Raw genomic sequence first — 20,936 nt, forward strand, 5'->3', positions numbered from 1 at the left:
AACATGGCTTACCTCAGTTTTCTGAGGAACAAATGAGTTATGGAAAGCTTGTAGATCAGCATTTTGTTTTATTTTGCTTAGATTTTTTTTTTTGAGACAAGTTTTTTTCTGTTTGTTCAGGCTGGTCTTGAATTCGCTAATGATGCGCAGACTGGCCTCAAACTCATGGAGTCCTCCTGCCTCAGCTTCCCAAGTGCTGGTCCTACAGGCATGTGCCACCATGCCTGGCTAGATGATCATTTAGATACAGCCTACTAGCCCAAAGTTTGTTTCCTACCCCACGCCGGAGTCTATATCACCTCTTTTAGTGTTGGAGTTATTTGTTTGTTTTGCTTTGCTTTTTGTTTTTGAGACAAGTTCTCACTGTGTAGTCCAGGCTGGCCTTGAACTCACTGTGAAGCTCACGCTGACCTCACACTCCCAGCAGTGTTCTGCTTCAGCCTCTAGGGTGCTGGGATTATAGGTGTGCATCACCACCCCCAGCTTGGTGTTGGAACTTTTCTAATGAGTTCATTAAAGTTGGGATTGGAATAAGGAAGAAAATGAAAAAGTGACTTTAATATGTGACCTTGATTGTCCATTTAATTCAGATCTCAGGGCAAGTATAAAGTGAATCTGTCTAATTAAACAACCTACCATTGCCTGGCTCTTGCCCAGTGCAAACTCTGGGATTAACTGTCCATTTACACTATGACATTGGTCCTGCCTCTGTGTGAATCTGGGACAGATTGTCTTTCTTTATTTCTACTCTCACGGTACCCCCTAATCCACGGCACTTGACATTTTCTGGTTGAAATCATATAGCAGCCTTTTAACTGTTCTCCACGCCACTGGTTTTGTTTTCTTCTAATCTGTTCTCCACACACCGAAAGATCTCATAGAAATAAAAATAACAGGTCAGATCCTACATTCCTTGGGTTAAAGTCCTTTTGGGACTTTTCCCTGGACCAGGTAATGCCAGACACCCTATACTGGCTCCAGAGGCCACTGCTCCCTGCTCTCAACCAAACTGACCTTTGGTCAGGGCTTCCTGGTTGAGTTCTTTTCCTGCCTGGGGAACGAAAAGGACTGTGTTTTCTGATTCAAATTCTTACTCCAAATTCTTCAGTTGGCTAGTTCCGTCTTATTGTTTACATCACGATTTAGCCAGGTATAGTGGTGTACGCCTGTAATGACAGCATTTGGAAGGCAGAGGCGGGAGGATCACTGCGAGTGGCCAGCCTGCACTACAAAGTGAGACCCTGGCTCAAACCGAGCCACCCCACCCCCTAAGATTGCACTAGTTGCAATCTCAGTATCTTTTTGTATGGTTTACGGTAGAATCCAAACACCCAGCACAGTGTCAGGCATGTAGTAAACATACAGTTACTTGGATTTATTGTTTTTCTTTCCTTTTTTTCTATTTGAGAAGGGCCTCACCATGTTATGGAGCTGGCCTTGAACTCCCTATCCTCCTCCTTTAGTCTCCTGAGTTATCCAAGAACTGGGATAATGAGCACATGACCCCACAGACATCTTGCCCCAGATTCTTAGGTCAAATTCCTGAGGAACAGACACTGAAGTAAACCATCACATCCAGTACTCTTGGGGATCGGACCTGCAAAGGAACAAAAGAAAATGCAGGATCGAGCTACAGAGAAGTTGAAATGGCATGCAATTAAAATAAATATCAGCTCCACAAGGAACTCTGAAGTGAGGGTGACCCTTCAGAGACAAGGGAGCTAGACCATCTGCCTTGAATAACTGGGGTACATGTAATGTTGTCCAAGATGGTGTAACTTTGAGCTGGCCCAGGTTAGTTTTTACTAGAGAGAGTTACTTTTTTCTTTTAGACAGAGAATTCCTGTATAGTTCATGTGGCTTTGAACTGACCCTGTAGCCCAGGCTGGCCTGGAACTGGTGGCCATCCTCCTGCCTTAGCCTGCTGAATGCTGGGATTGCAAGCATGCATCATTACACCTGGCTCAACAGTTACTATTCCAAACATTTGACTCGTTTATTACTGATAATACTGGAAGGCAGAGGCCATCATCATCCGCAATTTACATTGTGGAGGAAGACGCATAGAAAAGTTACAGAGATCATCCAAAGTTACAGAGCTAGTAGATAGTGCAGGTAGGAGTTAAACTCAGAAGATCTGACTTTAGTGTTTCTTTCTTTTTTTTCCAGACAGGGTCTTGCTATGTAGTTTAAACTGATCTTGAACTCCCTATGTAGCTGAGATTCCCTTCAAACTTATAGTGATGGTTCTGTATCAGCCTCCTAAATGCTGGGATTACTTATTTATTTATTTATTTTTGTCTTTTTGAAACAAAGTCTCACTGTGCAGTTCAGACTGGCCTTGAGCTCACTTTGTAGCCCAGGCTAGTCTCAAATTTGCAACAATCCTCCTGTCTCAGCCTCCCAAGTGCTGGGATTATAGATATGCAGCACCATGCCCAGGTACATGCTGGATTAAAGGTGTATGCCACCACACCTGGTTTAGTGTCTTTTCCTAATTACTCATTATCCTTATAATATAAAATATATTATAGGCCAGGGATGTAGCACAGCAGCACAGGCGACTGCTTGGTAAGCTCAAGGTCCTGAGTTCAATTCCTGGTACCAAAAATAAAACAAACTATAAATATATATTTCAGTATATAAAATGCATTATAAAATTGCAATTCTGAAGCTTATCCTTTAAGAAAAAAATCTCTATTTACTCTCATTTTATAATGGTAATAACCCAAGAAAGAACACACATTACTATTTCTAAATTTCAGGTTTTCAAAAGTTTTTTCTTAAGTTTTTCTTCAGGATTTTGTTGCTCTACGGAAGAAGCAAAATAGATTCCTATTTCCACTGGCTATACACAGTGACTGAATAAAGGAAGCCTAAATGTTTCAGTGTACCTTTTAACCAAGCTTCACGCTCCAGCATCTCTGGTCTATCTCACTATGATCATACCTGGGGAACTGACTAGGCCACTGTGTTGGTGTGTTTTGTGTTACTTTAACAGAACACAAGAGCCTGGGAAACTTAAACAATAAAGAAATTTATTTCTTCCCATTGCAAATGCTAGGACACACATCAAGGTCCTGGCATGTGATAAGAGCTTTCTTGTTGCGCCATTGGAGGATTGAGGGCAGGAGGGTAAGAGAGAGCTAGAGGGGGCTGAATGTATCTTTTGACAAGGAAGCAACTCTTGGATAATATACACACTCCCACAATAACTGCATTGATCCTTTGGCCTTCTCATGTATCATTTGATCCCATCTTCCGAGGGTTAAGTTTTTAATGTGTGTTTTTTTGGGGAGAATACATTCAAACCATGGTACCCTCCCCCAAATCATTACACAGAAGCTTCTGTCCACAGCTCTGAGGAGGTGCAAGATGTTGTGGATATGCATGCCTTTTCACCAGAGCTTGGGTGCAGAATACACTCAGAGCATTGATTCTCTCCACTTGTCAACTATTTGATCACAAACCAACCATAATATTAAAGGATTTTCCCTGAGGCTTACATCATTAGCCCCTAGAAGTAAATTGTGATACAGATGTTTGAGATTAGATCTGATTTTAGTTTTTGTCCCGCTGCCAAACTCAATTGTGTATTCTTGAGAAGATCCATACTCATGCCTTTGAAGAGGTTCAGGGAGAAACAAGGAGTGTATTTATGACAATTGCGATTTTTGTTTTCTTTCAGGAATCTGATTTTCTTTGTCTTCTTGGAGCAAGCTACTTGTTTGAAATTGAAGATAGTGAGATAAACAATGATAATAGTGAAAATGTATATCCATATGAAGAGGACAGAGACTCAGTGTATGGTATATATGAAAGTGATTTCCAAATGGATCCTGAATTCTATGCAACTCCTCCAAGCACTTTGTTTGAAGACCGGTTTGCAGCATCTGAGGCTCCTGCAGATATCAGAAGTGCCAGTGAATCAGACGACTGGGAAGAGGCAGGAGCCAGCAGCATGGATGGGGATCACATCCCGGAAGTGGATTATATTTCACCACCCTCATCTGTGCCAGATGAGCAAGGACGATTCAGAGTAGCAACCGAACAAGCCCCAGAGAAGGGTGCTGAAGCAGTTACTGAGCCTGTTCCAGAAAGCTCATTTGGAAGTAGAACAGTAGTGAAAGGTGAGAATGATCTAGAGGAATTAAATAATGGTGAGCCCCAAACAGAACATGAGCACCAGCCTGAATCAGAATTGGGATCCTTGCCAGAGGACCAGCCTGAAGGAGCCCTGGACTCAGAGGACGTTCCCACATCTCAAGCCACTGTCTGGTTTGGTGGTGGATTCACAAGTTATTTAGGTTTCGGTAAGGAGGATACAGGGATTGAGTTATTATCCGAAGAAAGCAATCAGCCACTGCAAGATGTTCCCAGTTCCATGTCGTCTGATGAGGAAGCCCCGATTCCATGTATGGAAGTGTTAACAGAAAAAGAAGACACAATTGCTAACGATAGCTCAGTTCGCAAGCCAAGTTGGTTTGATTTTGGTTTTGGTGTGCTAAGCTTTGCATATGCCAGTGAAGAAAAAATTATATCAGATGATGGGGAAAATGAAGAAAACAGTGGACTAAATGAACCTGAACACACTGATGTGAGGGAATTTGACTCTCCTAAGGAACAAGAGATGAAAATGATAAAAACTGTAGAAACAGAAGATCAAACAGAGAAGGAAAAAGTCTTTGAGAAAACAGATGATTCTAGTACCATACCGTATTTGAAAAAGTTTTTGTATAATTTTGATAACACTTGGAGCTTTGAGAATGATCCAAAAGAAACAGAATTGCCATTTCCCAAAGAAACATGGGATCAAAATAATATGGTTGAACATGATGAAACAGAAGAATTTTCAGCTGAAAGTTATCCCACAGAAAATGTGGAAAATCTTATGATGTTGGAAAGCAGATACAGTCAATCAGGTTGGTATGAAAATATTTGTCAACAAAATTTATTATTTATTTATTTATGTGTTTATGACCTAGGGTCTCACTGTGCAGTTCAGGCTGGCCTTGGCTCACAACAATCCTCTTGCCTCAGTTTCCTGAGTGCTGGGATTATAGGCTTGTGCCACCATGCTGGGCTAACATAATTTAATTTTACAATACAAACTAGATGAAAAAAACTCATGAATCCCTGCTTTTCAAAACAGTGAATAATCAATAGTCATCATTCTTATCAATTTCTGGTTTACTTAGGAAATTATAATGTAATATGATAAAATAAAATCCCCAAGGGAAACAGAATGATTGGAGATATTTTGATGTTCTAAGATTTTACAGTATTTTATAGTAAGTATTTTATATGTAAATGAGTTTAAAATTTTAAATAATGCTAAGAATTTTTTTAAGAATTTTTTTTCTGAGTACCAGGAATTGAACTTAGGAGCTTGTGCTTGCCAGGCAGGTGCTGCACCACTGAACTATATCCCTGGCTCATGCTAAACAATTTTTACAAAAGCAATTTCTGTTCCCTCTGTCATCTTTACTCTCACATTTGTCCCAGAAATAATAACTTCTGAGTTTTTAAAGCAAAATTATTTTTAGTATTTCTCTAGTTTTTCTCAATAAAAGCTATTATTGCCTTTTGATTTATCTATTTTGGACAATGTCTATTGTTTTCCTATCCTGTAGATGAGATTTTCACTCACTTATATTCCACTTTTTGGACTTTCCTCAAAACAATCATATTTGAATTGTTTTATTAGGAATTTAAGCTAAAGAAAATGCAATAATTCAAAATAGTCATGATGCTTAGTATATTTTATTATAGGTCTGTAGTTATGGTTTGTTCTGCTTTTTCTAAGGAGCAGTACAACATTTTTCTCTAAGTGTACAGGACTGTAGTAAATGTCAAGCAAAAATAAGGTGAAGTTTTCAACCTTCTTACTCAAATCTCTCAATTCTAGGAGGATAATAGAAGACAGAGAGAGAGAGAAAGAGAGAGAGATCTAGAATACTTCTAGATATAGTTGTCCAAGTATCTAGCAACTCCTAGGGTTAGAAACGTGTGGACTGTAATTTAAGTGACCGTTTTGTAACATGAATTCCGAAATCTCCATTCTGATGTCTCTATGACTGACACATTAGAAACTGAGCAAATATGTGCATCACTGTCTTAGTTACTTTATGCTTGTTGCTGAGACAAAATACCTGAAGCTGAAAGTTGGGAAAGGAAAGATTTATTTCTTACAGTTTTTTGGAGGTTTTAGTCCACACTCAGTTGGCTCCAAGACAGGCGGACATGGCTAGACTGCAACAGCAAACTTGAATCAGCAAAGAGCAAGACACACCTTCTTCCTGCCATTACATCACATCCTGGCTCCACCCCTTTGTGGGTGGAGCACTGACACCATCAATCCAAGCACTAGACAATGAACCAATAACAAATGCACAATTCAAACTCATGAGGCCTGGGGGACACAGACATAAACCATGACATTTCACCCCTGGCCCCCAGGACTCATGTACATCCTTTATACAAAAGACATTTAGTCCACCTCCAAGAGTTGCCAAAGTCCTAACAGCTTCAGCATTGCTGAAAAGTCCAAGTCCAAAGTCTCCTCCAAGATCTATGGCAAACTCTTAACTGTAACCCCTGTACAAATGAAACAAGGTTAAACATTTCTGAAATGCAAAGGCACAAGATAAACATTACCATTCCAAAAGTTACAAACAGGGGAATATAAAGTATTGGAAACAAAGCAATTCTAACATCCAACAGGGCAAACATTAAGTCCTAGAGTTTTATACTCAGCATCTGAAGCAATCTGGTTGCAAGCTCCAAAAGCCTTGGGTGATTCCACCCCCAGGGCACTTCCAGGGATTTCAACTTTCGCAGCTTTTTTTTTCAAAATCTTCTCTGCTCGCTTTTTGCTGCTTTCCTTGGGTCATCTACATTTCTGGCTTTTTCAAACTTCTGGTGTCCCCACTGCACCTTTGGCTTCACCCTTACATCTTCACAAATTGCCCTCTCAGGGGCACACTGCTTGGCCAGCCAGGCCCTTTGCAATCGAGGTGGAAGCCGTCTTACCCTCAGAATTCGTGCATTTTCCTTGCACCTAAAATCAGCACCTTGTGGATGCCGCCAAGGTTTGCTGCTAGCTAAAGCAGTAGCCAGGCTTTTCTCTCTCTTGGCTGTAGGGGTCAGTTGTCTGGATTGCAGGGCTCTGTTTACCTGATTGTGAGAAAAAGCTTCTCTATGTTGCCGCCATTCTGCAACCTCATGTGGCCGCTGTGGCCATTCTGGAACATGGTGCTCTGCAGCTTTTTCCTCCGAGCAAATTTTTTTTACCTTTGCTGTGAGGCTGTACAGGGTGGGGACCCACTTCCTGGGGTGCCCCAGGGCCATCTTCTTCTCTCTCTGTTTCACCTCAGGAATCAAAATCTCAACTCTGTCTTTACAATCCACAGCCTTCCTGGAATTTTCCTTCTGGCCAAACTCACAGCATTGTAAATTATCCTCTTGGGCTCTTTGCTCTCCATTTGAAACATAAAGCTGGCTGAAAGCCCCCAACAATAGCCATGTCACAGCCTCAATGTTTGATTGCTTTTTAATTTCTTTTTCAAGATTAATCAGTCCATTGCCCTTTGTCTCAGTCTCAGGCAAAGTCTCTGGGCAGGAGCAAAATGCAGACAAACTTTCTGCCAAGCCATAACACACATCATGTGGAGTCCAACGACCAATGCAATCCTTCCCAGCAGAAACTTCCCAAGCCTGGTCTTTACCATCTGGCTTTCTATCAGCCTTTTGGTCTCCTGAGCTCTGACCAGAATCTCCTCTACAGAACACTCTAAGCTGCTCCAGCTCTATGCATACAGGTGACATGTCTGAACCTTTCCAAATTCTGCCCACAAGATATTTCCAAAGCCTCTCGAGAAACATGGTCAGGTATAGTCACAGCAAACGACCCCATTCTCGGTACCAAATTCTGTCTTACTTACTTTATGCTCGTTGCTGAGACAAAATACCTGAAGCCCAAGTTAGGAAAGGAGAGATTTATTTCTTACAGTTTTGGAGGTTTTAGTCCACACTCAGTTGGCTCCAAGACAGGCAGGCATGGCTGGGCCACAGTTCATGGTGACTGCAAACAGCAAGCAGGAACCAGCAAAGAGCAAGCCACACCTTCTTCCTGCCATTACATCACATCCTGGCTCCACCCCTTTGTGGGTGGAGCAGACACCATCAATCCAAGCACTAGACAATAAACGAATAACAAATGCACAATTCAAACTCATGAGGCCTGGGGGACACAGACTTAAACCATGACAACCACCATGCCCCATGAAAACTTGCCTTAATTATAAAGTGTGTAAAGAAACTGATTATCTAGGCATGGTGACATATACCTTTAATTCCAGCACTGTGGAGGCTGAGTCAGGAGGATCCAGGAGAGTTTGAGGGTAATTTGGGCTACAAAATGAGTTCAAGGCCAGCCTGAACTACATAGCAAGAACTCCTAAGTCTCAAAACACATAAGTGTGTGTGTGTGTGTGTGTGCTTGCACGCGCGTGCAGAAATCACTGATCCTACCTAAATCAATGTTTATGAAAGACTGGGACTTGGGATGACCAATTTTATAGCAAAATTAGTATGCTGATGTTAGAATTTTTCAAACAGGTAAATTGGAGAACCATTATTTATGTTGCAGTATTAACTATTTCACAAGTGGGCTCCAGCTGAGCTTATTTCCATAATGAGCTTGCAAAGTAGTTACATAATAAAATGATTTTATTTGACTTAAGATTGTGTTAATGTTACAAAGAAACATGTCTGTATCTAATGTAGACCTTAAAGCTTAAATTTAAGTCATTTGAAAAAATACCTTAAAATTATAGTGCAGTATAGAAATACTAGGGAACATCTACTTATGTCACACATATATATTTATTTGAAATGTATCCTGAGGCTGTATTTTCTTAATATAGCCACATAAAAATTTGAGTATAATGGCTAAGTCAGCTCCTTTTCCCTAAGGCTGCTAAGCATCACAGATCACTGGTGTACCTATACAGCAGTATGAGTGCATTTAGGCTCCTGACTCGAGTCTGGCGTGGAAGAACTCATCTGTGGTTCCAGCACTTGGGAAGCCACAGCTGCCACTTGGGAATCAGCCTGGCAATGTATTAAGACACCCATGTAAAACAGACAAACTAGAAATGCCTGGGGTTCCGTCCTCAGTACCCACTGAAAAGGAATCCTGCCTTAATTCCTCTTTTTCACTATCCATATCCACAAGCTGGTCAGTGGCTCATGCCTGTAATCCTATCTCTCTGAGAGGCTGAGGCAGGAGGGTTGAAAATTCAAGCTGAGTCTGGGCAATGCAGCAAATAAGTGAGACCCTGCCTCAAAAAGAAAAGATGAAAAAAGGCTGGAATGGAATGGAATGGAATGGAATGTGAAGGTCCCGAGTTTATTTCCTGGTACCCTGGCACTGCAAACACAATTACTGATAGGTATTTGCTCACCTGGAACTTTTATCTTTTGAATAATGCTAAATAAGGATAGTATCAAAGAAGTACTGTTTTAAAGATCACTACCCTCACACTGGAGCTGTAGTTTAGTGGTAGAGCACTTAGGAGGCCCTGCACTCAATCTCCCTGCGGGGGAGGAGAGGGTCAAAGAGCAAAGAGCTCAAAGAGCAAACCTAGACGTTTAACAGTTCACTTGCTGCTTAATAGTGCTTTTCAGGTCCACTGGTGACCACACCAATGCTTGTGCTTTGTTTTGAATCCTTGTTTTAAAAAGTACTGAGAAGTAGATCCCAAAATTTATTTGAATATTGTACTTCAAGACAAGATTAATTAGAATTTTTTTTTTGTCTTTTTGAGAGAGTGTCTCACTATGCAGTTCAGGCTGGCCTTGAGCTCACTTTGTAGCCCCGGCTGGTCTCGAACTCACAATGATCCTCCTGTCTCAGCCTCCCGGGTGCTAGGATTACAGGCGTGAGCTGTAACTCCTGGCTAATTAGAATTTTTGCTAGATGTGGTGGTACATGCCTGTAATCCTGGCACTTGAGAGGCTAAGGCAGGAGGATCATCAGGAATTTTTAAAAAAAAAGGAGTTCAAAGTCAGCCTGGGCTACATAGTGAGTTCAAAGCTAGCTTGAACGACATCTTAAGACCCTGTCTCAAATATAATTAATTGATTAAAAAGTAGTAAAAAGGCTGCTCTCCTGAAAACTAATGTTTAAATTTCCAATATGAAAACTACATAAATCAAAATCTGTTACGTTTGTAATATCGCATCATATAATTTTCTCCATATCAAGTCAAAATAACTATTAATTTAAGAAAATCAATTTTCATGAGGGTGTGGTGCTGCACACCTGTATTCCCAGCACTTGGGAGGATGAAGCAGGAGGGTTACCACAGGACGGAATACCTGTTTAAACCAAAGTTCTTAAAAGATGTACCTATGTATTTTCATTCTTAAGTTGAATTCAGGTATATTGCAGTTCATTTAAATATTTAACTTATAGCCAAAAGATCAGGAGCTTTTTTTCTCTTGTTATGTAGCCTTTTTTTTTTTTTTTGGTCTTTTTCCTTTTTATTGGTACCAGGGATCGAACTCACGACTGCCTGCTTGCAAGGCAGGTGCTTATGCCGCTGAGCTAAATCCCCAGCCCCCACATCCACATCTTATGTGGCAGCTTTATGAATGCTTACTTGATAATTTCTAAAGTAAATTTACTAGTAAATTAGTAAACAATGTACTAATATAATGTACTCTAAAATATAAAATGTCCTCTTGGGTGATAAATGTGTTTAATCGGAAGAAAATCTGCTTTCTCAGTTTTTGCTTTTTGTTAGTCCATGTTGGCAGTACACAGTGAGCACATCCCTGTGGGAAGCTGGTCCACATTCATAATGTAGCTCAGATATTTTTCATCTCTGTTCCTCTCCCCTCCATCTCTTGGTCCCCTTCTCATCTGCAAAAGATTTAGCTCCCTCCCTCCCACTGTCCTTTATTTTGCTCCTTATTTACATTTTGGGTCTCTCTCATAGAATATTAAATTGTATCATATTCAAGCTTGTGTGTCTAATTTATTTCAGTTAACATTATGGTCTCAAGGTGCATCCATTTTCTTAGAGATGACTCGTTTATTCTTCTTTCTGGCAAAATAGTACTCCTTTGTGTATAAATGCCACATTTTCTTTCTCTATCATCTGTGGATGGACATACAGGCCCCTTCCAAGGTTTATCTATTGTGAATTGTGCTACTATAAACATGGATAGGCATATGTCACTGTAATATGATGTCTCTAACTCTTTGAGGAAGATACCTAGACGAGGAAGAGCTGGGTCAAATTTGCCTTTGTCTAGTGGCTATAAATGTTGAACATTTTCTTCATACATTTATTGTCATTTGTACTTCTTCTGAGAAGTGTCTGTTCACTTCACTTGCCCATGTGTTGGTGATGTCTTTTGTTTTGGAGGTCTATTATTTTTAAGTTCTTTATATATTCTAGATATTAGTCCTCTGTCTGAGGAATACCTGGAAAAAAATTGTGCCCTTTCTATAGACTGTCTCTTCACTTTGTTGGTTGTTTTCTTTGAAGTGTCCCTATTTGTTGAATCTTTTTTTTTTTTTTTGGTACCTAAATTGAGCTCAGGACCTTGGGTTTGCCAGGCAGATGCTGAGCCACTGAGCTATCTCCTCAGCCTATTTGTTGATTCTTGACGTTATTTGTTGTGTAATAATTGTGGTTCTGCTTAGAAAGACCTTGCCTTCAAAAGTTTTACCTATATTTTCTAACAGCAAATTGTTTTCACATTTAGATCTTTGATCCATTTTGATTTTAGTTTATTTTATGGTGAGCTATATGGTTCTAGATTCCATCTTCTGTCCATGGACAGGTAGTTTCCCCAGCACTATTTGCAAGAGAGGCTCTCTCCTCCAGTCTATAGTTTTGAACCCTCTGTAAAAGATCAGATAGCTGAATGTGCCCCCAGTGGTTTCTGCATCCTCTGTCTCACTGATCCACTTGTCTTTTTTTGTGCCAATACCATGGCGTTTTTTATCACTATAGCTTTGCAGTGTAACTTGACATCTGGCATTGTCATGCCTCGGGCTTTGGTTGTTATCCAGGATTCCTTTTGCTATCCTGAGTCTCTTTTGGTTCCCAGTGAACTTTAGGATTGTTTTCTTGTGAGGAATATTATTGGTTCTTATTTATTTAGTCTTTTTGAGACAAGGTCTCACTAAGTAGTTCGGATTGGCCTTTGAACTCACTTTGTAGCTCTGGCTGGTCTTGAACATGTAGTGATCTTCCTGCAGCACCATGGAATGTCTTTTCCTTCTCTTTTCTTTCTTTTTTCTTTTCTTTTGAGACTCAGTCTCACTATACAGCTCAAGGTTGATTTGAGCTCACAGTGATTCTCCTGCTTCAGCCTCCTGAGTACTGGTATTACAGGTGTGCATCACTATGCCCAGCCACCTTTCGATTTCATTAATGAATTTGAGGATATAAGCTTTTACATCTTCCCTGATGTTCTTGCACAATTTCCCAATCTACTGGGACTAACTGGAAAGAGGTCGTTTTGCTGTTTAGTTATTTTTTTTTAATGGAAGGAAATCTTAAGGGGATCCATGTATTTTCTTAGTCATTAGCTTGTATAGAACAATATAGTTGTTGACAGTTCTACTAACCTTAGGCAATTTTTTAATGTAGTTTTTAGAACAGAAAGGTGATATAAAGAATAAAATTATATATTGCTTTCGTAATTCTTCCTTGGGCAAGAAATAAAGGAAAGGCAATATGGTAGGCTGAATAAAGCCGTCAAAACAGCCATGTCTTAGCTTCCAAACCTTGTGGGTGGTAAGAAGAACTTTGAAGATGTGCTAAAGTGAAGGATCCTGTAGTGGAGAGAATAACTTTATGGGCTGAATATAGTCACAAGATTGCTTATGAAAAGATGGCAGGAAGCCGGGCATGGTGCTGCATGCTTGTAATCCCAGCACTCAGGAGGCTGAGACAGGAGGACTGCCTCAAAGTTTGAGGCTAGCCTGGACTACAAAGTGAGTTCCAGGTTAGCTTGGACTCCATAGGGAGACCCTGTATCAAATGGAGGACGCGCCCTAGAAATGCCAGAGGCTGCTGGAATAACAAGGGTGACAGATGTGCTCGCGCCAGAGCATCTGGGAGGAAGCGAGCTCCGCCAGTGCCTGAATTTTAGGGCTTCTGACACCCAAAGTAGATGGAAATAAATCTACTATCAAAGCTACTAAGTCTGTGGTAACTTATTATGCCAGCAATAGGAACTAATACAGGTTACAGTTTATCTTTAGTGCATTTTTCTCAAATTAAGTGTCTTAATGACCATGAAGAGTGATAATAAAGTGAAAGCCTGTAACACAGCGTGTGTCTTTTTTACACGATGTTTCTCTATTTATCTGCAGACATGATCTCTACAGCAGAGTTATCTTTGAGAATTACTGAAAAAGGATCTTTTAAAACCTCCTCTTCTAAAAATAATGATGAGGAATCAAAATTCCCAGTAGACTCTGAAGAGCCTGCTCACGTGGAAATAGACAGATCTGTGGAAATCACCTCTCCAGACAGCCGGATGGTTTCAACTGATAGTGGTTTGTCTTCTCACAATTACATTCCTCAGAAAGGTAAGAAACAAGCTGTTCTCTAATCCATCAGTTAAGGAAGAAGTGAGATTCAAAGGTTATACAGCAAGTATTTTTTCTAATTTTTAATATAGCAAATGTTAACATATTTTTATTTATAAATCAACAGATGATGCTTCAGAGTTTCAGATTCTGAAATATTTATTTCAAATTGATATTCGTGATGTCATGAATTCTGTATTTTCACCAGTTATACTACTTTCAGAATGGGTAAGTCAGCCTTTTAAATCTTTTGCAATAATTTTTAAAAATTGATTTTACTAAGTATAGGAGTGGTTTCAAAATATGTTTGAATGAATCTCCCCTGTCTACCTTACACTTTTTTTTTCTCATGAAAGCTTCATATAATATTGCACATTAATGTTTTGTTTCATGTTAAGATTTTAAAAATTGTTTTAACAGGATTTGCTAGTCTTGGCTGGCAGTACTGGTGCACACCAGTAATCCCAGCACTAAGGAGGCTGAGGCAGGAGGATCACTTCGAGTTCAAGGCCAGCCAGGGCTACAAAGTGAGTTCATGGCCAGTCTGAACTGCATAGTGAAACCCTGTCTCAGGAAAAAAAAAAAAAAGATTTGCTGATCATGAGTATTTTTTCTTTTCTTTTTAAAATTAAGGAAAACTATACTAAATGAATTAACTCAGCCATCATATGAACTAAAAAGTCTTAAAAGTTTTAGTATCCATATGACAGCTGTTGTCTAAAAGTGGTATAATGTAAGAGTATAAAAGCAACTGGTATCTCAAAATTTAACCAAGCTGTAGCTAAAATTTCAAATTCTGTTCACTTTTTCAGTTTTTAGTAATTTCTAGAGCACTTATTACTTTCTTTAACCTATTACATATAACATTTTTAGTGTGTATTAGTAATACAGAATAATGAGTTTTGTTTTGAGACTTCAGTTCCTGCATATAACACTTTTTGATCATTTTACATCCCATTACCCCCACCGTTTCATTTATTATGAACTTACTGAGATATAATCTTACAGAAGGACCCGGCTGTCACATTTAGCACACAGGAGGACTTTGATGAATGTTTGGTTTCTTTCCTCACCTACTGTTACTGTAAAAATAACTGAAGAAGTAGTTTTATCTTCTCCCTTTTTGTTGGGCAGTACTAGGGAGAACTCAGGCCCTTTGCACTAGCTACATCCTCAGTCCTTGCTTTTATTTCCTATTTCGAGCAGGGTCTTGCTAAATCACTAAATTGCCCAGGCTGAGCTTGATCTTTTTTGATCCTGCTGTCTCAGCCTCAGTGCTGGCATTACAGGTGTGTCCTGCCACACCCAGCAGAGGACACAGGTAAAAACAGTGGTAATTATAACCCAGTACCGTGATAGCCATAAGTTGCTACTGATTCAGGAGGCGCTTCTGGGCAACTGGACTGTAAGGAATAGGCAGAGAGTGTGGGGATGTGTTGTCCAGGAGAGTTTCCAGGATTGCATTTGAGCTGGTATTGAATTAAGAGTGGAGTCAGCCAAGGAAGGAGAGGATGCATGCGCTAAATTGAAGAGACAGCAGTTTTGAAAATATGAAAGAGGAAGAGAACATGCCGTATTGGGAGAAGTGTAAGTTCTCTAGTCAGAGTGAGCACAGGATGGGCTGAAGATGTTCACAGAGATCAGAGACAGAATAGTTTTGCTGCCAGACCCTGTAAAATAAAATTTACAAAAGGGGATTAGGGGGATAGCTCAGTGGTAGAATGCTCTCCTAGTATGCACAAGGGCCTGGGTTTCAATTTCCAGCACTGGAGGAAAAACTGGGATAGAGTTATAATAAGCTAAGTCTTTTTGTTTGTTTGTCTGTTTTGGAGACAGGGTTTTACTGTGTAGTCCAGGTGACCTTGAACTATGTAGCCCAGGCTGGCTTCAAACTCGTGGCAATCCTCCTGCCTCAGCCTCTGGATGCTAAGATTACAGGCTTTGCCCCCATGCCTGGTGCCTCCTCCTCACCCCCCATATGGCCTTGGGGATTGAATCCAGGGCCTCCAGCTTGCTGGGCAAGTGCTGTAATACTAAGCTACATTTACTGCCTTTTTAGGTTTTTTTTTTTTTTTCATTTTGAGACAAGGTCTTGCTAAATTGCTCAGACTGGCCTCAAGCTTGCCATCTCCCTGCCTCAAGCTCCAGAATAGCTGAGATTAGGGATATGTCACAATGCTGGCTTTGGTTGGAAGTCTTAAAATGGTCTTTAGTGAAATGACTTTTCAATTTTTGTTAATTGTCTTGTGATGTTATAAAAGCACTTATTCTCTGTGGAAGAAGTCTCAGTATTTTTTTGGGGGGGGGGGCGGGCAGGGTCTTGCTATGCAATTCAGGTTGGCCTTGAGCTCACTTTGTAGCCCAGGCTGGTCTTAGCCTTCTCAGTGCTAGGATTCAGGCATGGGCCCCATACCTGGCTCAAGGAGTCTCAGCTTTAAAAATTTAAAAATTTTATTTATTATTTATTTTTGGTGCTGGGGATTGAACTCATGACCTCAAGCTTGCCAGGCAGGCATTTAAGCCACTGAGCTAAATCCCCTGCCCCAATGTTTTTATTTTTTAAAACTTTAATATCAGAAGCAGAGACTATATCACAGGTTGCTGGTTGAAACTGGCTTGTGCATCATTTAAGAAAACTGTTAATCAGTTGTTAACAGTTAAAGGATAAAATCACTTAAAGTGTAAATTTCTGGATTCTCTTTAAAATGTTTAAGACTGTAATTTAAAGCCTCTCATTCTTCTACAGCAACAAGAGGCACAAGGTGAATAGCGCCTTAACGGGAGACAGATACTTTCCTGTTCCTCACATTTTTTCAGCTGCTTGACCTCTATAGGACTTTAAATCCAAACCCTTAGACTAAATTTTCTGAAGAGTTCCTAACACATCTGTAATTCTAACAGTCTACATGCACTTAAGTACCCACAATCCAGTCTTCAGTGGCTTCAGGAAGTAGAAAATTTGAGCAATTTTCCAGTTAAGTAAAAGGGTTTCATCTTCTTTCTCTTCTCTTCCCTTTTCTCCTCCCATTTCTCTTCCTTCTCCTCTTCCTTTTTTCTCTTTTCTTTTCTTTTTTTCTTTCTTTCTTTTCTTTTTCTTTTTTTTTTTTTTTTGAGACAGAGTCTTGCTATGTAGTTAGGTTGGCCTCAAACTCTCTGAAATCCTCAGCCTCTCAGTTTCTGGAATTACAGGCATGTGTCCTCATACCTGGCAAGTTTCCTTTCCTCCTTGCCTAAATATTGCAGGCAATTGTTTCAACAGCACATGCAATTTCAACTTACTGGTAACTTTTCACAGAACATACCTTAGTTGTATTGTTCAAGTAATAGCAGTAACTACTTTAGTTTTTACATTTTATCTACTTCATTTCACAATTGAGGAACCTGTTCTACCATTTATATATTGCTACGTAGAATGCTTTGTTACAGGGAGGATGAGCAAAGGAAATTACCCAGTTCTTGTCCAGGTTTAGTATGTCCTGAAAATAACTCTTCCATCATTAATACAGGGAATGATTATGTGGCTCAACATTTTGATTTTCTTCCAAAGAACTAGATCTTTGTTAACAGTTAAAGGGTAAAATCACTTAAAGTGTAAATTTCTGGATTCTCTTTAAAATGTTTAAGACTGTAATTTAAAGTGCACTGGTGGCACTGCCGGTTTAATTAAGCAAGAGTAACTAGTACTTCCAGCTTTGCCACAGGGCCCTGCATGGGGAAGTGACTTTGCAGGTTGTGGACATAGTTTACCTGGTTATTGAGTTTCCAGTGTTCTTGGATGCTCTGTCATAGCTCTGCAAACACCGACAGCATTTGTTGGCCATTTCCTTTAAACCAGGTCCCATGTAAGACAGTAAAATCCAATGTCTACTTATGGGAGCAATCTGAATATCTTTTGCATGGTAGAAATCATGTACTCCATATGAATAGACTATAAAATAGAACATTCAGTTTACTTTTTAAAAAATTAGTTAGCAAGTGTAGGATTTTTCTTTTTCCAGTTGTAGATTATAAGAGGATAATGATATACAATATTTGAGATAATGTGTGTGTGTGTGTGTGTGTGTGTGTGTGTTTAGTAAAGTGCAAGGTCCATGAAATTGGATTACAGGTTGGTAGTCGTGACTCCACCTGTAGCACCCCTTTACCGCACAAGTGTCATAACAGGATCACAGCTGTGTGGCAACAGGAGTGCAGGATATACTAGAATCTGAAATGTTTCTCAAGGGTATGAGGTGCTTTGTAGAACTTCATAGATACCTGAATATTTAACATGAGCTTCTTAAGAAATGGAACTGAAAGATCTGGAGGAAGAGGTGAGTTATGACTATTAAGCGTCATACATGAAGACATTAAGCATGGAATTTTGCACTGTTAAACTTTACTGTTTTTAATATAGGGTAACTTAGATTTTTACTCATCTTAAACTTTAGTGTTCTTTTGTTCTTGATCTGTTCTTTCTATTTGGAATAGTTACTGAACAACTGGAAAGAGGCACAGACTTAGGAAGGACCAAGGAAATTTTTCTTTTTACAAGTTCTAAAAGCTCTGATTCTGGAGTCCCCTGAAAATGTTCAGACTCCTTGAAAAATTTTTATTGAGTAATAAAACATTTTACTGAGGCATGCATTGCTATTAGTCTTTAAATTCTAAAGATAAAATCTTGATTATGCTTGTGCTCTGACTTTAGTAAGCTATTCACAATCTGATTTCAGCATACACTGTTTGACACGCATGAAGGTGCGTATTACCTTAAAAATGGAGAATTATTAAGTAGTCTCGGCTACTTTCTGACGCTGGCAGTTCCTGATACTCCTTAGGCTGATGTGGCAGAGAGCCGAGCGGGCGCAGTTTGAGTTCTAAAACGCTAGGCCACATTTTGCTCCGGAAATCTTCCTGTGAACTCGGGTGTTTCTGATGTCTTTAATACCATAAAGATTGTGTTGCCACCAAAGCTTACCTAGGGCAGTTTTCCAGAGATTCACCATCGTGTTGTCCAGCAGGTTCTCTCGGGTAGTTGATTCAGGAAGACGGACCTGCTCCTTTCGGAACCGTGTCACTGGGCGCTTGGGTTAGGAGGCCGAAGTGAAGGAGAGTGATAAGGAGGATGTGTACAGAGGGGTTGCCTTTTGCACCTGTGTCACCTAAAACTATTTTCTGCACTATTCATCGGCCCTGCAAACAAGACGTGCCCTTCAGAGACCCAGTTGCTGCGTTTAGCTCCTCTTCTCCAGGAGGGCAGCGGGGCCAGGCCTGGGTCCCCGGGTCGGCTCTGGCACCAGGGGGCTCCAGGTGCAGGCTGATCAGCTCGCCGGCCAGGGGGCGCGGCGTCCCCGCGCAGGTGGGAGTGCACCGAGCGGCGCACACCGACGCGCGAGGTTCCGGGCCGGGTTGCGAAGTCCGGGTGCAGTTGGCCGGACGCCCCGGCGCGAGTCCCACAGGCGGAATCCGACCGGGTTCCCTGGGCCGGCGGGGTTCCCCGGGGTACGACCCGGGAGAGCTTGTGCGGGGCACAGACGGCAGGCTCCGGCAGCGGAGCGGAGAGGAGGGCGCTGGGGACTGCCTCAAGCCCTGGCTTTCGGGGCCGCGTTGCCCGCAGCACAGCGATGGGTTGGCTCCGAGTCTCCGAGGCCCCGAGAGCCAGGGCTTGCGGCCTTGGAAGCGAGCGCCGGCCCCTTTAAGAGCGAGCTAGCGGGACACGTAGCACGAGGGGGGCGGGGAAGTTTCCTGGGTCCGAGCCGTCCCGCCTCCCCGCGGAAGGAACCAAAGCGCGCGTTTGGGGGTGCTGGGTGTGTTTGTATGTGTGTGGAGAGGGGCGCGTCGCCGGCTCGCGGGACTGGAGCGGACCCGGTCACTCCGGGATGTGCGGCGGAGCAGGCGAGGGGTTGATGCTCCCCAGCGGGCAGCGACCGGAAGCGTGGTCCGCGGCGCCCGTCCCCGGTCCCCCGCAGCCAGCCGCGCAGTGGTCCGCTCCGCCGCCGGGTGCAGGCTTGGTTCCGGACTAAACGTTGGGCGTCCTGGGCCGCCGGTTGTGGCCCGGCCAGGCCGAGGCTGCGGCAGTGACGGCCCGGACGGCCTCGAGCCATGGAAGGGCCCGGGGCCGCCCTTCGGCCGCACTTGGGGTCGGTCCTGGCCGAGCTGCGCAGGGTGAGTTCGCGGTTGGGGGACGTGGCCCGGCGTCGCTGGGTCCCGGGCTGTAAGCGCCGACCCTGGCGGCGGGGTCCTCGCCGGGTCCCGGGCTCCGGCCTGGAGCCGCTCAGTGGCCGGGCCCGGAGCTCGGTGTCTATCGGTGGTAGAGGGGGACCGCAGGTCGGGAAGGTGAGGAAGCGTTTGCTCTGCCGGGCTTTGCAGCAGTGGAGGCTGTGAGCGGCCGCCGTGGTAGATTCCCAGCGGGAACCAGCCGTTGGGTTGTGTTATTTATTTTGAGCTAGGATCGGTGACACGTGGTTCCCCCGACTGGGAAACCCAAGGACCGATCTTCTGAGATGAGTTGGGTTATTTAGCGAGGAAACTTCTTGTCCTGCAAGGACGCCTAACCTTGGGCGGGAGTTAGGGTGCTTGCTTACGCTGCTTTTCTCGGGTTAAAGAATGCTCTTTTGAGATGCTTTGCCGTAAGTGATTGCACCTTGCTTCTGTCTGTCTGTGCCTTACGGTCGGGGGGATGCAGTGAGTGTCTAGAGATAGTAAACTCCCACTGTCAAAATTTATTTTTTCCAGGTTCACTTTATATTCAGGTTGCAGGCATTTCTTCCTAAGTGATTAATTGAGATGTCTAGGGACATTTATATTGCCGTGTTTTAAAATATTGCATTAGTTTTTTAAAAGGAGTATTTAAATATTGAAGCAGTAGTGATTTTTTTTAGGTGAATTAACAAGTTGTTGCCATTGAGTTCATTCATTTACTCAGTGGTAGACTGTGTATTGCGCGCGCGCGCGCACATACAATCAATGAAAGAGACAGCCTTGCTTCATGTGGAAATTGTAAATAGAGTGAGACGCAGTTTTGGTCATTGGCACCATGCTTTCTGTTAAGGGAGAGAAGACAGAAAAATTAGTCCAAGGAGGGGTGGGAAAGATTACATTCTGTGGAGTGTAGTCTTTCTAGGCCGAGCACAGAGCTCAAGCAGAGATGTGTGCTGGGAAGCAGAAGCTGTTTAACTTAAAAGTGGGCTCAGGGCATGATGTGCAGTGGTGCTTACTGCAGACAGCTGTGTTCCAAGTGCCACTGCAGGTGCTGGAGAGCGGTCGAAGACTTCTGGTTAGATAACTCTTCCAGATAGCAACAGCGTGGAGATTTGATGTCAAGGAAACAAAACTC

The 20,936-nt window shown here is 42.0% G+C and overlaps 2 protein-coding genes across 8 annotated transcripts in view; one reads left to right on the forward strand and one right to left on the reverse strand.

The window, feature by feature from the left end:
* Positions 1-20,936, forward strand: part of Mia2 (MIA SH3 domain ER export factor 2) — a 112,629-nt gene that overhangs the window by 14,974 nt on the left and 76,719 nt on the right. For 5 of the 7 annotated variants that reach the window (XM_063246877.1, XM_063246883.1, XM_063246894.1 and 2 more), the window contains exons 4-6: positions 3,689-4,922; positions 13,403-13,621; positions 13,749-13,849. In XM_063246877.1, coding sequence (XP_063102947.1) covers positions 3,689-4,922; positions 13,403-13,621; positions 13,749-13,849 — 1,554 coding nt within the window. Of the gene's footprint in view, positions 1-3,688; positions 4,923-13,402; positions 13,622-13,748; positions 13,850-17,790; positions 17,935-19,561; positions 19,766-20,936 lie in introns of those variants that run through there. The other 2 variants (XM_063246904.1, XM_063246898.1) reach the window with 2 other exon arrangements.
* On the reverse strand, positions 6,166-17,507 carry LOC134475684 (uncharacterized). Its single transcript, XM_063246931.1, has 2 exons — positions 17,369-17,507; positions 6,166-8,196 (listed from the first exon to the last, which is right to left on the reverse strand). The coding sequence occupies exon 2, from the start codon at positions 7,882-7,884 to the stop codon at positions 6,850-6,852; it is 1,035 nt and encodes a 344-aa protein (XP_063103001.1). The 5' UTR covers positions 7,885-8,196; positions 17,369-17,507; the 3' UTR covers positions 6,166-6,849.

The sequence above is a fragment of the Cavia porcellus genome, unplaced genomic scaffold, assembly GCF_034190915.1.
Source record: "Cavia porcellus strain 051 isolate PalLab524CR breed Dunkin Hartley unplaced genomic scaffold, mCavPor4.1 scaffold_1, whole genome shotgun sequence".
In the NCBI taxonomy this organism is placed as follows: Eukaryota; Metazoa; Chordata; class Mammalia; order Rodentia; family Caviidae; genus Cavia; species Cavia porcellus.